At 41.6% G+C, this 12,400-nt stretch overlaps 1 protein-coding gene across 50 annotated transcripts in view; it reads right to left on the reverse strand.

Moving 5' to 3' along the window:
* tjp1b (tight junction protein 1b) overlaps positions 1-12,400 on the reverse strand; it is a 64,859-nt gene that overhangs the window by 12,283 nt on the left and 40,176 nt on the right. For 19 of the 50 annotated variants that reach the window (XM_085778809.1, XM_085778806.1, XM_085778802.1 and 16 more), the window contains 9 exons: positions 7,585-7,641; positions 6,938-7,062; positions 6,718-6,820; positions 5,097-5,412; positions 4,615-4,721; positions 3,898-4,066; positions 3,644-3,788; positions 1,114-1,247; positions 383-488 (listed from right to left, as the gene is read on the reverse strand). In XM_085778809.1, the coding sequence (XP_085634935.1) occupies positions 383-488; positions 1,114-1,247; positions 3,644-3,788; positions 3,898-4,066; positions 4,615-4,721; positions 5,097-5,412; positions 6,718-6,820; positions 6,938-7,062; positions 7,585-7,641 (1,262 nt within the window). Of the gene's footprint in view, positions 1-382; positions 489-1,113; positions 1,248-2,629; positions 2,642-3,643; positions 3,789-3,897; positions 4,067-4,614; positions 4,722-5,096; positions 5,413-6,717; positions 6,821-6,937; positions 7,063-7,584; positions 7,642-10,577; positions 10,705-12,400 lie in introns of those variants that run through there. The other 31 variants (XM_085778807.1, XM_085778804.1, XM_085778800.1 and 28 more) reach the window with 4 other exon arrangements.

Here is a 12,400-nt window from a genome sequence, read left to right on the forward strand (position 1 = left end):
TTCCCTTCTCAGAATATAAACTACGGTATACTTTATCAACAGTGAAGTTTTCTCTTTTGTTGTGATACATTCTGTTTCCTTTGAAATGCAAATTGTTCTGTAGATATATAAAATCACTACTGTATGTGTCTGTAATTTACACAACTAAACAACATTGCATTCTAGGAACTGCAGCCTGCTTCGTATGAGCTAATGGAGAGGATGTGAATAGGAACGATACACTGAAATGTGTGGTTGCAGGTTTAAATGTTTTCTTCACACTGCTTTGTTGTTTGTAATGAAGTATGCCGAGTTAAGCACTCATAAAAAGGTTAGTGGTTTAATGGAGATTTTCAAAATCATTTTACATATTTCATATATAAATATATATCATCAATATTACCGTAGGATGCTATCATCATGGGCAGCACTTGGCACAGGGGCATCAGAGGGACTGACTGGCAGGTCTACATCTGGCTGTCCTGGTTGAGCATACACCGGCTTGGGCTCTGATCAAAACAAACACACACACAAACTCATGATATGAAAGCAGACACTTGATGAACAGCGCCATACTTTCTTTGAGACAAAGGAATGCTCCCGCAGACCCTGTCACAACTTAACACTGCTGCAGATGCATATGTTTAACTGAGAACAAGTACACTAGGAAAAGCACAACTGTCAAATCCCACTCACACGATCTCACACACACACACGAGGCACACAGCGTCCTGAGCAGGGAGGTCAGACAGAAAGGCAGCAGAGTGCTGCAGGCTGGGGAGGAACGTCATACTCGATCAAGTCATACGGTTTATTTTCACTTGGCTCCAGGCAAAGCGAGCCCGGCGCAGCAGGCGTTTGGATCTAACTGTTTTTGGTCGTTGTGCTTTTAAAAAGGGCAAAAATGACCGGTTCAAACAGGATTTCATTTTACTGTCATGAAGTCATTTACTCTTCTGCTGCAATTGACGGGCAGAAAAGCACATGCCGTTTCACTTGCTTACAAATCCCACAACTGTGGATGTGAGACAGATTTAAATTGTGATTGCTTTACTAATGAGTTATCTGACATGTACACAACAATCTGGTTTAATGGCTGGTGGTGGTGGTGGTGGTGGTGGTTAGATCTCTGACCTGGGAGTGGTGGGAGCTGCTTCTCGTCTCTGCCGATGGCCGGCTCCTTCGGTTTGGGTAGAGGAACCTCCTCTACTATCTTAGATGGTGTTGACGCCGGCTTCGAGAGCCGTTCGTCATCACGACTTCGGTGACTGCGAACAAAAATAGATGGTTTGTACAGTTTATCCTTAGAAAATGATGACATAAGATTATAAATAGTGTATTCTGGAGATGTAGCTCTCGGGGGCAACAGGAAAGCTACAACATCTTGACCAGGCGTGGCAATACCAAGGCCAAATCTAGACTGAATGAAACTTTTCTCCTGATGGCAGTGGACAGTGGCTAAGAAAAGAAAAAACAGGTGAAAAGAACAGCTCGAGTCTGAAGCTGCATCTTGGTCCTGAAGGTCACCACTTTCTCTTTCCACTCTTTTGTGATCTATTTTTAGAGCAGCTTATCTAAGGCGTCAGAGTGGATTCTGTCCTCCAGGTGAATTTCACTGTGTGGTTCTGGCTCTAGACCAGCAACGGTTTGACTTTGATGTCAGTTTTTATAATATTAAGGCCGTGTAAATGCACAGATTTTGACCAATTAATCGCTGACGTAATTGTGACTGTGTTGACAGGACATCTGAGTGTTTTGATAAATGCCAACTTTCCCCAACAGTTTTCAAATGAGAAATCAGACGGGAACAGAAGTATGGAAAGCTGGCTGACCAGTGCTACGGCTCCGTGGCTCTGACTCAGACCTCCTGGTCACATGTCTGCTCACTGGCACAGCTTTACTGGCAAAATCCTTCCTTATTCACAGGCTGCCTGACAAAGAAACCATGAAGAACTCTGTTTGAAGTGGCTGCAGAGGAACAAACTTCCTTTTCAACTCAACCTGGAGGAGGACGTACTTTTAACTGCCAACTTCCTGAACTGAGACTGATGGACGGAGAGAAAAGATCACAGGTCCCTGGTCAGGTTCAAATAAATACCATCATCCTGTTCCAACATCTCCTTCCTGTTATTTAAAACATTTCATCAGATGTGTCATCAAGACGTGACGACAAGACATTTTTTTGTATCTTAACATACACACACATAAAACAGAGCGAGACATGATGTGAACAGAGACAGTACGAATGCTGAGCCACATGTACATGAGGAGACGGTTGACACTGATTGTTAGTGATGGTTCTCTGTTCCTTCATGGTTGCAGCCATATTGTCCTTGTGACCGAACATGTGGTTCGTCCACCAAAACACCGAGGAGAGACAGACGTCCTGTGACAGTTTCACAAGACTCTGTCATCTCAAGTCAAAACAGGAGGTGTTACTGATTTAGTGATGCTGCATGATGTCATTTCAGTAAGTTCTCATTAGGTAATCATTTGCCGTTACACAAAACACTGATCTTTATTCATAATTTTTATATCAACTGTTAGTTAAAGCCAAAGCTAGATCTAATTGTCTACTTTAAATCTATCCAGGAGTTACTACCACGTATTATTAGTAGCTATTCCCTCAGGGTAATGAGTGAAGACTTACGGTATTCTCCAGCTGTTGACGTGTAAGAAGAATAAAAAAGGGAGACAAATTATCAGTATCGCTGAGACTATACTCATAAGATTTTTCCCCATTGCCGCATAATATAATTTTACAGTGAGAGAAAGTAATGTATTAAAAATGCATGTTTTATGAAAAAAGACATAGGAGCACAAGTTGAGCACTGAACTTTTACAAGAGGAGGAGGGAGGTATGACCTGGCGCTCAGACTTTCTTTTGCAGTTTAACAGTTAACCTTTATTTTTTCTGGGTCAAAGGGCAGTGTGAAAAGGGGAGCAACTGTTGAGCTCAAATGAGTATACATGCAGAATTAATGAGGTAGTAGCAAACAAGGTTACTGTCAAGGAAGTGCTGAATGGGCTGAGGGCTACTATGAACCCAAATAAAATAAATATTGAAAATCCTTCGCCTCAAAGTTATTTGTGCAACAGGAATTTTAAGTTTCAGTTATTTTCACTAATGATTATCTGTTAATTTCTCAATTAATCAGTCCAAAGAGAGGAAATAAGAATGCCCCAAACCCTCCTGCGCTCCCTCACACAACTACAAATAATGAGTTTACCATTGAATTTGACAAACAGAAGCACCAAGTCCTCACATAGTTGAGAAGCTGGAGTGAATGTTTGGCATCTAACAATTTGTCAATGTCAGTAATTTATCTTTCAATTGAATAATTGATTTATTTCTTCCGCAGTACATCACTAGTACGAAAAATAATTAGCTTTCAGTGAATACCTTGCCTGTTGGCAGTGTTGGTAACATACAATATTTCATTTCCTTTGTTTTACTGATAATATTTTTGGTGGGAAGTGCTCACTGCTGTTTGTGATCTGTTTGCAGTCATAAAGTTGCTTATGTCTTTGTTTTATCAGTTGGAAATAGAAACTAGCACAACTGAGTTTCTGTATATTAGAAATACATATTCTAGATTTTATACCGTTCGCTCTGCTGCATGAACATAACAAAAACATAAATCTGCTGACAGAGGGTCATTACCTGCCATTGCTGATTTGTGGGGGCGAGTGTCTGGAGTGGTCTGAGGGTTCAGATCGTCTGTCGGGAGAGCGGGAGCGGCTGCTACGATGTCTGTCATGCGATCGATTGGAATGCTCGGATGTCAGAGAATGGATATCTGAAATGTCTGATCAAACAAGAGCCACTGTTCAACGACAGCGGTCTGAAATGCACCAACTGACAAGTCAGGCTTTTAAGCTGTGCACCGCCTCGGCTGAATCCAACACCACTCTCACCATCTCTGTCAGAGGCGTTGGCTGAAGGAATGCTGTCATCGAGGTCAGGGATGTTCAGCAGGGTCGCCCTGTCGTCCCTCTGAACGACCATTTTTAGCTTGCCCTTTGACCTTTCTATCAGCTTCTTGGCGTCTATCAAGGAGAGGTTCTCTGTCACTGTGCCATTGATCTGAGAATATCAGGAAAAAAATATTAGACGTGACATGTCAAAGAATTTTTTAAGTCAGCAACAGAACTTGAATCAAAAGTTTAAAAAAAAAAAAAGATATACTGTATATATGTTTCACATTTCAACAAAACCAAATGTAAAAAGATAGTTTAGGCTGCAGATGCACTGTTCAAAGGGCACAAATATACAGTAAAGATCATGTACAAATTAATTGCAGAGCTAACTGTGTTACTCGGGAGGGAATCACTTTGTAACTCTATGAGAGGTAATGCAGGCAAGGAAAAATCAGATGCATGTATCAAGTATTAGTATTCAAAATGTAAAAAGATTATTAGATTGCAAAAATGTAGCAGCAGAAAACAGCAGACACAGGGTGGTGTAGCACAACACATGACCAACTCTATTCTTCCGCTAAATTAAAAACCAAACGGAGAAAGAGAAAATAATCTAACATTTTCAATCGTTTCATTCATCTTTAATATTTGATGATGTTTACATATCGGATGTTCACTTGGCTTCTCGTCTCCATCCCCCACTCTGTCTCTCACCTTCAGTACAACATCCCCTTCCTGGATGTTGCCGTCCCTGGCTGCCAGGCTCTCAGGGGAAATGTCCTTGACAAAGATGTGGCTGGCGAGGCGCAGGCCATATTCTGCTTACAAAGTGAACGACAGCAACAAAGACAATGTTAGCACAGAGTTCACGTGACCGCACCACACTGACCACGCTCCGGTGACAGCTGCTGCTCCCACTGGGATTAACAGTACCGATTAAAGAAGATTAATTGCTCTTCTACTTAGATTTACTTGAGTTAACTTGGATTTTGCTGTGGCTGGCAAGTTTTGTTTACTCTGGCATTTAACCAATGCTGATTTGAAGGTCTTACTCTCTTCTAAAAGTCTGGCAGTCTGGTAATAGTTGGGTACATAAAATGGCAGGTGATTTCCTGGATTACCAGAAACTGTAATTAGTTCAAAGAACATACAACTTCGCAGCTGCCCCTTGATATCCCCGACTTTGTGAGCCTCACCTTCATTTTTGCGAGATTTGACAAGTGTGACCTTGGCAGGACGTGGGGGCAGGTTGTGTGAGCGGCGGTCTGAGCGAGGGGAAAGACTCCTCTCCCGCGAGCCGCTGCGCTCACGTTCCCTGTCCCTTCGTCCACTGCTCCGGCCGCTGCGCCTGCCCATGGCCCCACCCACACCACTGTAAGCGCCACTGCGCCCACTCCGTGTCTCGTATATCTCCTCGTCGTAGCTGTCCTCCTCCTCGTCATGCTCTGACATGGTTTCCCTCTCCCCGATGCGGCCCATGGGGACATGCACCTTCCTCTTCCGTCTGATTGTCTGTCCGAGGGAAACAAGACGTTGAGATCAGCCCGACAACCAATCAGCTGCACTAAGTTGACTCAATCGCGGTCTGATTAGGGCTGGGTAAAAAAATCGATTTAATCGATTTTGAATCGATTTCATTTAAATTTTGTAATATCGATTCAGAGGGCATGAGATCGATTTTTTTCCCCCGTTAGTCTCGTGCGTGATGAAGCAGCGGCGCGGTTACGTCTGACGCTCTGACTCAGTAACTACGAGCGGAGTTTCTTTCTTCCTCTTTGTAACTGTGCAATGTAGCTATTGCTGTGTTTGATATGATTAAAAACCAAACCAAACTACGAGCGGAGATCACGTCAGCTCAGGTGATCTGCAGGTTATTGTTTCACTAGAGCGCTCCGACGCTGTGTGTGTCTGTGTGTGGCAGCGGTGAAGCGCTGACACACAGACAGACATCTACAGGAACCGCATGTTCTTCAAGCCGCAGGTGAGCGTATTACCGCAGAATAAAGGACACGAGCAGCTCCGTGTTTTCACAGTGCGACTTTTCTCCTCCACTTTATGACCGTCGGATCATAACACATGACGCCCGGACTCTGGAGATAGGCGACGTGACCGGGCCGGACTCGTCACAGGAACCGCTCCACACATTCACTGTCACTTTATTTACCATGGGCTCCGTTTCTACACATTTCCTCCCTCAAGAGGGAGGGAGGGAGCTTTAGCTGCTGCAGACTTGATTTGAGACACTTTGTACTTAAAGAAACAATGCCTTAATTATAAATTAATTAATTAATGCAATTTGCAGTGATGGAATGTTGCAGTTCAAGTTCACTTTCACTTGCAATTCCTTTCTAATTTCAAAATTGCCCTTTTGAGACTTGGGACAGTTTTATTTACAGTTCAAGTTTAAACTGTCAAATTTAGTTAAGTTAACACTTAAAAGCTGAATCGTTTATGGTGAAAAGAAAAAAATAAAGAACATTGTATTTTGTAACAGAGTTGAGCCATTTTCATTTTTTAAGAGGAGATTGAATCGATTCTAATGAAATCGAATCGAATCGAATCGAATCGTGATTAATCGATTTAGAACCTTAGGAATCGAAATCGAATCGATTCAGGAAATTGGCCACAATACCCAGCCCTAGGTCTGATGATCACATTTCTTGTACAGGTCAACTGTAAAATCAGAGATGCCTAGATGCCACACATATCAATATACAGAACATATGGTAGTGTCTGATTCACATTTTACAACTCGTTTCCCCCCCTCCAAAAAAAACTCTTTTCTATAGGAATTCATCATAGGAAGTTGACACTCACAATTTTGGCAATTTTTCCACTCTTACGAAGCTGCTGGACTGCGTACGCGTGCTCCACATTGTCCATGGAGACGGCATTGACCATAACGACTCTGTCATTTTCCCTGGAGAGAGGAAATATGGAGAACAGACAGGCTGGAGTCTTTCTGGAGCAGACGGGGTAATTTAATACTAATAACTCGCAATCTGAGCGAGCGTCCAATAACAGAACAAAATCTTACTGCAGCAGGCCTTCTGCTGGGCCTCCTTTCAGCACATCTGAGATGACAATGGAGGTCTCGCCACTCTGAAAATGAGGGTTATCCCGACCTCCTGATATGGCTATCCCGAAGCCAAACCCTGGTGCCTGCACACAGAGAAAAACATCAGATATGAATAGGTGTCTGTGTGCACCACAACGACCACAAAAAAAGGGAAAAAAGAAAGAAAAACGTTTGAATGCTGATCTGGTGCAGATTATAAAGTGCATGGCTTAGCCACGCACTTTATAATCTGACATGTTCACACCGCTTCACCTGCTTGTACATTTTCCATTAAAACACCTATTTTTAGCTGCTGGTGAACCAAATCTACTTCATTATTATGATTTTAGTACTCGCACACAGCAATGCCAAAAACAGTATCCTGTGTGGTTTAGCGTACAATACGATATGTAGGGCATAATCATGTAGAAGATGCAATGTCTTCTTTTGTTTTTTTCTCCCAGAAACTGTGCCGACATGTGATCCAGTGGAAATAAGGAGGAGAAGGAGAATGGGGGAAGGGGCCCAGAAGAAAGACAGAGAAGAGAGATACTGCAACGAAAACCAGGGTTTAACATACAGTAGAGTAGATAGATGCATCTAAGGCAGGATAACAAGATACCCACCCTGTGTAGTGTAACTGTGTGCTGTTCCCAAATGACAGTCTCCTCCATTGCTGCGCTCTGGAAGACAGAGACAGAGCATGATTAACAAAAGAGGTCCTGCAGAGTTCAGATCCAAAGAGACAGATTAAACAAAGGGCTGATCCTCGTATGACAAAAGATTCAGTCGACAGAAAGTGTCTCGTGCCCTGCCAAGGTTTAGAGCAAGACACTGATGTTTTAGGTCATTTTACATCTTTGCAACACAACAAAACAACCTTGTAGTGTTCGAGGCAGTTTGCACCTGAAATAGACGTGAACAGCATCTTTAACAAAGATGCCAACTTAACATCAATTTAGGATGAGAAAATGGGATGCTATAATACTTTGGATTGGATTGGAAACAACACCTTCCTGAGGAGTTTTGGTTTCATTTAATTATTAGATCACTCTGACATTCTGTCAAACACTGTAAAGTAAAACAACAAGAACATGAACCAAAGCATACTCTGAAACAAGAAAATTGTTAACAGTCCACAGTCGAAAGTCATTCTCTTCTTCTTTTTCCAGTCACTATAATGCAACCACTCCACTTTTCTTGAAATGTTATGTACTATCTATTTTTGATATTAATATCTTTCAAATATGTACTTTTATTTTCAAAGTCAAAACACTTGCCTACAGCTTTACCAGACAGTTTCACAACATTTTTTATTTGTAGTTTGCAGGTTCATCAATATTACACTAGATAAATCAATAACCTTGTGAATTTGTTTTATTTTTTCTTTTCTTTTGTATTCAACTTACAATTAATTGTTGTTTTCTTTATTTTATTCTGTTTTGCATTGTTTTGTATGTAATGCTATTAAGCTAAAGTCTATTAATGTTTATTTTTTGTTTTGCTTGGTTATTTGTGTATTACCTTTTATAGGTGAGGTTTAAAGATAAAAGCCCAGAGTGGGTTTGTACCTCACCCGCACATGTTTTATTTTATTTTATTTTTATTCTACAATTGTGCAACTAAAATAAAATAAGAATAAGAATACTCCACTACTTACGTTAAGAAAGTTTGAGATAAGAGTTGCTATTAAGAGAGGATTGAAGTCCCAGCGTTTCTGAACTCTCCAGACGTGAAATTTGAAAAGGATGCAAACTGTCACATCCACTAGACACACCAAGGACTCACCAGGTTTGAGTTTTACACTGCTTCTTCTTTTAAGTGATAAAGATAGCACTGCTGTGCTCGGTTTTACTGGCAGCACACTCTCACACACACTGCCCAACGAAAGAAGAAAGAAGGTCCACACACTATGGGCTCCTGTGTTTACAGTGCACTGAATACAACAGGCACAATGACAAACGCCATCATAGGAACAATGAGGCACTGCTGCTGACACCACGTCCAAAATTAAAGCGCATACTCTGTGACATGGACAACCGGAGAGGATGAGATGAAGGTCGACTCATTCAGCTGTTAGGTCAGCACAGTCGCGCTGCACCACTCATTTCTTATCTCTTCTTCTATATCATCTCACCTCCACCACAATCTCACGACACATTAGACATTCAATGACGGTGTATAAAATACTATTAGGTTCATCCCTTTGGGGCAAATTACTACCCACATCACAGCACCTAATGCAATAACCCCCATCTGTCATGTAAATTGATCCCAGGTCTGTGACCTTAATAGGTGAGACTATCACACATTTCCTGCTGCTTTGCTGGTAATTTCTTTGACACCTCCAACACTTAAAATAAGGCCGCCTCGGCAGAAAGCTGGCGGGGAGGAATGATCTCATGTTGCGGCATATGAAAGCGCGCTGACAGATGAGCGAAGGGAGATGAGTCTGATATTAAACACAGTATTAATTCCAGTGTTTGGACACTTAGCTGACATTGTCAGTGTGTTTGCCGCCTAAAACCCAAAACATCTAGCAAGTGTATGGCTTCATATTGACGAATAATACAGCAAGCAAAGTTGACATGACACCGGATCACAAAAGTGATGATGACTATGGCTAAATATTACAAGAGCCACAGGCGAAAAAGAATAACTACCATGTAAACAAACATTTTACTCATTTGTTAAGGAAGAAAAAATGTCCTTCTCTAAATGTGTATGTTGTAAAAGCACAATGTGATGCAGTGGCATAAACAACTGTGTCTGCTGCCTCTGTTTACTGTTTTACCACCCAGGCTTCCTTCAACACATCACCCTTACGTCTGTTGCGACCTGTCGGCAGAGTGCCAAGCGTTAGCTAGCGTCTGGGAAAACAGGCAGCTGAATAAATCGCCACAAGTGGCCCCAGACGTTTTCAGCTCGAAAGCAGAAGTCAGAAACCCTGCAAGCAGCTCACGGTGGACTCACACAAAGGGAGTGGACAAAAGTTTAAACGAGGGAACTCCTTCTGGTCTTTTCCACAGAATACCCTGCACTTAAGAAAGGGAAAGAAAAAAATACACCTTGTTATTACCAAGCCCGCTGAAAGCTGGTATGAATTCTCACTGGAAAGTTTGCTATTTGGGAAGGAGGATTTATGGCTGTCTTGATCAGCACTGTGGAAATGCTGATGTAAAGACCTCTTAACATTTCCTCTAGATTTATAGAGGGTTTGCCAGTAAACTGGAAAGTTATAGGTGGTGCTTGTTTCCAGTTGACATTCCTACTTTTCAGAGATTCTTTATAGGCACTAATGCAGCATAACACAAACATGCACACACACAAACGTATGATGTTTGGGCCTCGTGTTGCAGCGAGGCTGCGAGAAATATGATTTTGTTGTCTGGAAAATATGATTAGAGAATGCTTACTATGCCCAATCCAATACAAATAAATCACCATAAAATTAATGGCATGCAAAATCCCAAATGGAGCAAAACAGGAGGAATCTAAGATGGAGTAAAAACTACACTGGATTTAGGAGGAAGAAAAAAACAAAAACAAAACAGATTTAGCAGGGTCCTGCAGTGTATGCACCTCTCCCTCTACCACCCTCTCTCACACACACACACACCTTTGAGTTTGAAGGGATGTAATTTTGCTTGCTCCTCCTGCAGAGCTTGTTGCTCTGGTAACAGAGGGGGAACAGTGTGGTGTTGTTCAAGTGGCCTGACATTTTCAGGCCGTTTCTGAAGGTACCTCTCAACTGCGCAGGGTTTAAATAAAGACATGGCTGAATTAATTAAAAACAAACGCCTGCTTTACATCTTAGATGAGCGTCATTTATTCGCTGCTACGCGTGACATCCTCACAATGTCTGCACAAAATCGCCCTGAGATTCGACAAACACAAACATGTCACCGTTTAAGAACACCTCAAAAGTGTCATCCTTTGTTGTGATTAACAAAGCAACGGCAAACAGTTTGCAAAACGACGACAAAAATACTATTCAGTCTCGCAACTAAACCAACATTGTCGTGCCCAATTCAGAGGCAAAGGCACTAATCTCAACAGGGCGAGTACACATTAGAGACAGACAGGGAAAGACAGCCTCCGCTAGCTTGATTTGAGCTGTGAAGACTCCCACTGCACTGCTCCTGTACACAGTTTGAAGTAAAGTCTCATCAGCATCCAGTGACTGATGAGTTTTTGTGGCTCTGTTGTGTATGCCCTTTATGGCCACAAACAACTGGTGCCAACAGAAGCTTCATGCCACAAGCCGGAGCCAGGGCTGGCAGCCGCTCCGCAGTGGAGACACACCATGTCGGTTGGGTCATGCTTGGGGGATTACAACTAGGCAACTTGGGAGCCAGCACAGCAACACAGATGGACTACGACACAGATGGACCACACAGCTGAGAGTGGAGATAGTGCAGGAAAGCTGTGGTCAAAATGGACTCTGTCCCGTCAACACACAAATGGTAAACGACACAATTGTTCAATAAGCCCTCTGTGGTTTATAACGCTCCAGCAGAACAAACTGCTCAGGCGCGTCCGTCAGATTAAAGCTCCACCAACAGCATTTGAAGACACTAAGTTCAAATCAATATGCACTACTGATTTAGTCCAATTACTATATTTTAGAAACAACTGGTCATTTAGTCAGCGAGAAATTTCATTTAGAACTATTTTGATCTTCTATTTATTGTCGAGTGTAAGTGACGTTTCGAGCATGACTGACTGGACCCGACTGACTCCAGCTTCTCAATTACCTTCTGATACTCAGTCTAGTTTCTGTGATTGGAAACCGAAAATTGTTAGGTTTTGGTTTGTTGGTAGGACAATAGAGCCTGTGATCAGTAATTGAAGTATTATAGATAAAAAAGATTGATCTAAAAAATTGAATAAGAAATAACAAGCTGATAATAATAAGTTATAGTCCTAAATTACATATTAATTTGCAGTTCATTATTTTATAAAACTGTAATGAATGGTCATTACATTTAAATGTCATGTGCAACCAACAGTGTAAAAGTATTTGCTGTCACAGACAGCTAAGACAACCAAATAATATTCAAATTTGAAGAATTATGAATGGAAAATATATTTGCTTTAGAATGTGCTTAAAAGACAATCAACTTGTTGACTCTAAATCAATTATTTCAGTACACTGACAAATATGGCCAATGTCACTAGTATTTGAGGCATTTGTAGCTAATAATAATAATCTTCTCTATGAAAAAAATTGAAGCAATATCAAACATGCGTACAAGATAAATTAATTTTATTAAAATTTTGGCTGAGGTCTACCAGCCACCTGGGCAGTAAATCTACCTTGAGACTGTTACTTTTAATTACAGAAATGAACCAGGTTGGTATAATACCGAAAGACACATCTTGCCTCCTTCCTTATCTCGACTGTACTACTAGCTACCATAAACACAGAAACAACTTTCT

The sequence above is a fragment of the Trachurus japonicus genome, chromosome 6 (genome assembly GCF_045865225.1).
Source record: "Trachurus japonicus isolate A0001 chromosome 6, Traja_1.0".
Taxonomy (NCBI): Eukaryota; Metazoa; Chordata; class Actinopteri; order Carangiformes; family Carangidae; genus Trachurus; species Trachurus japonicus.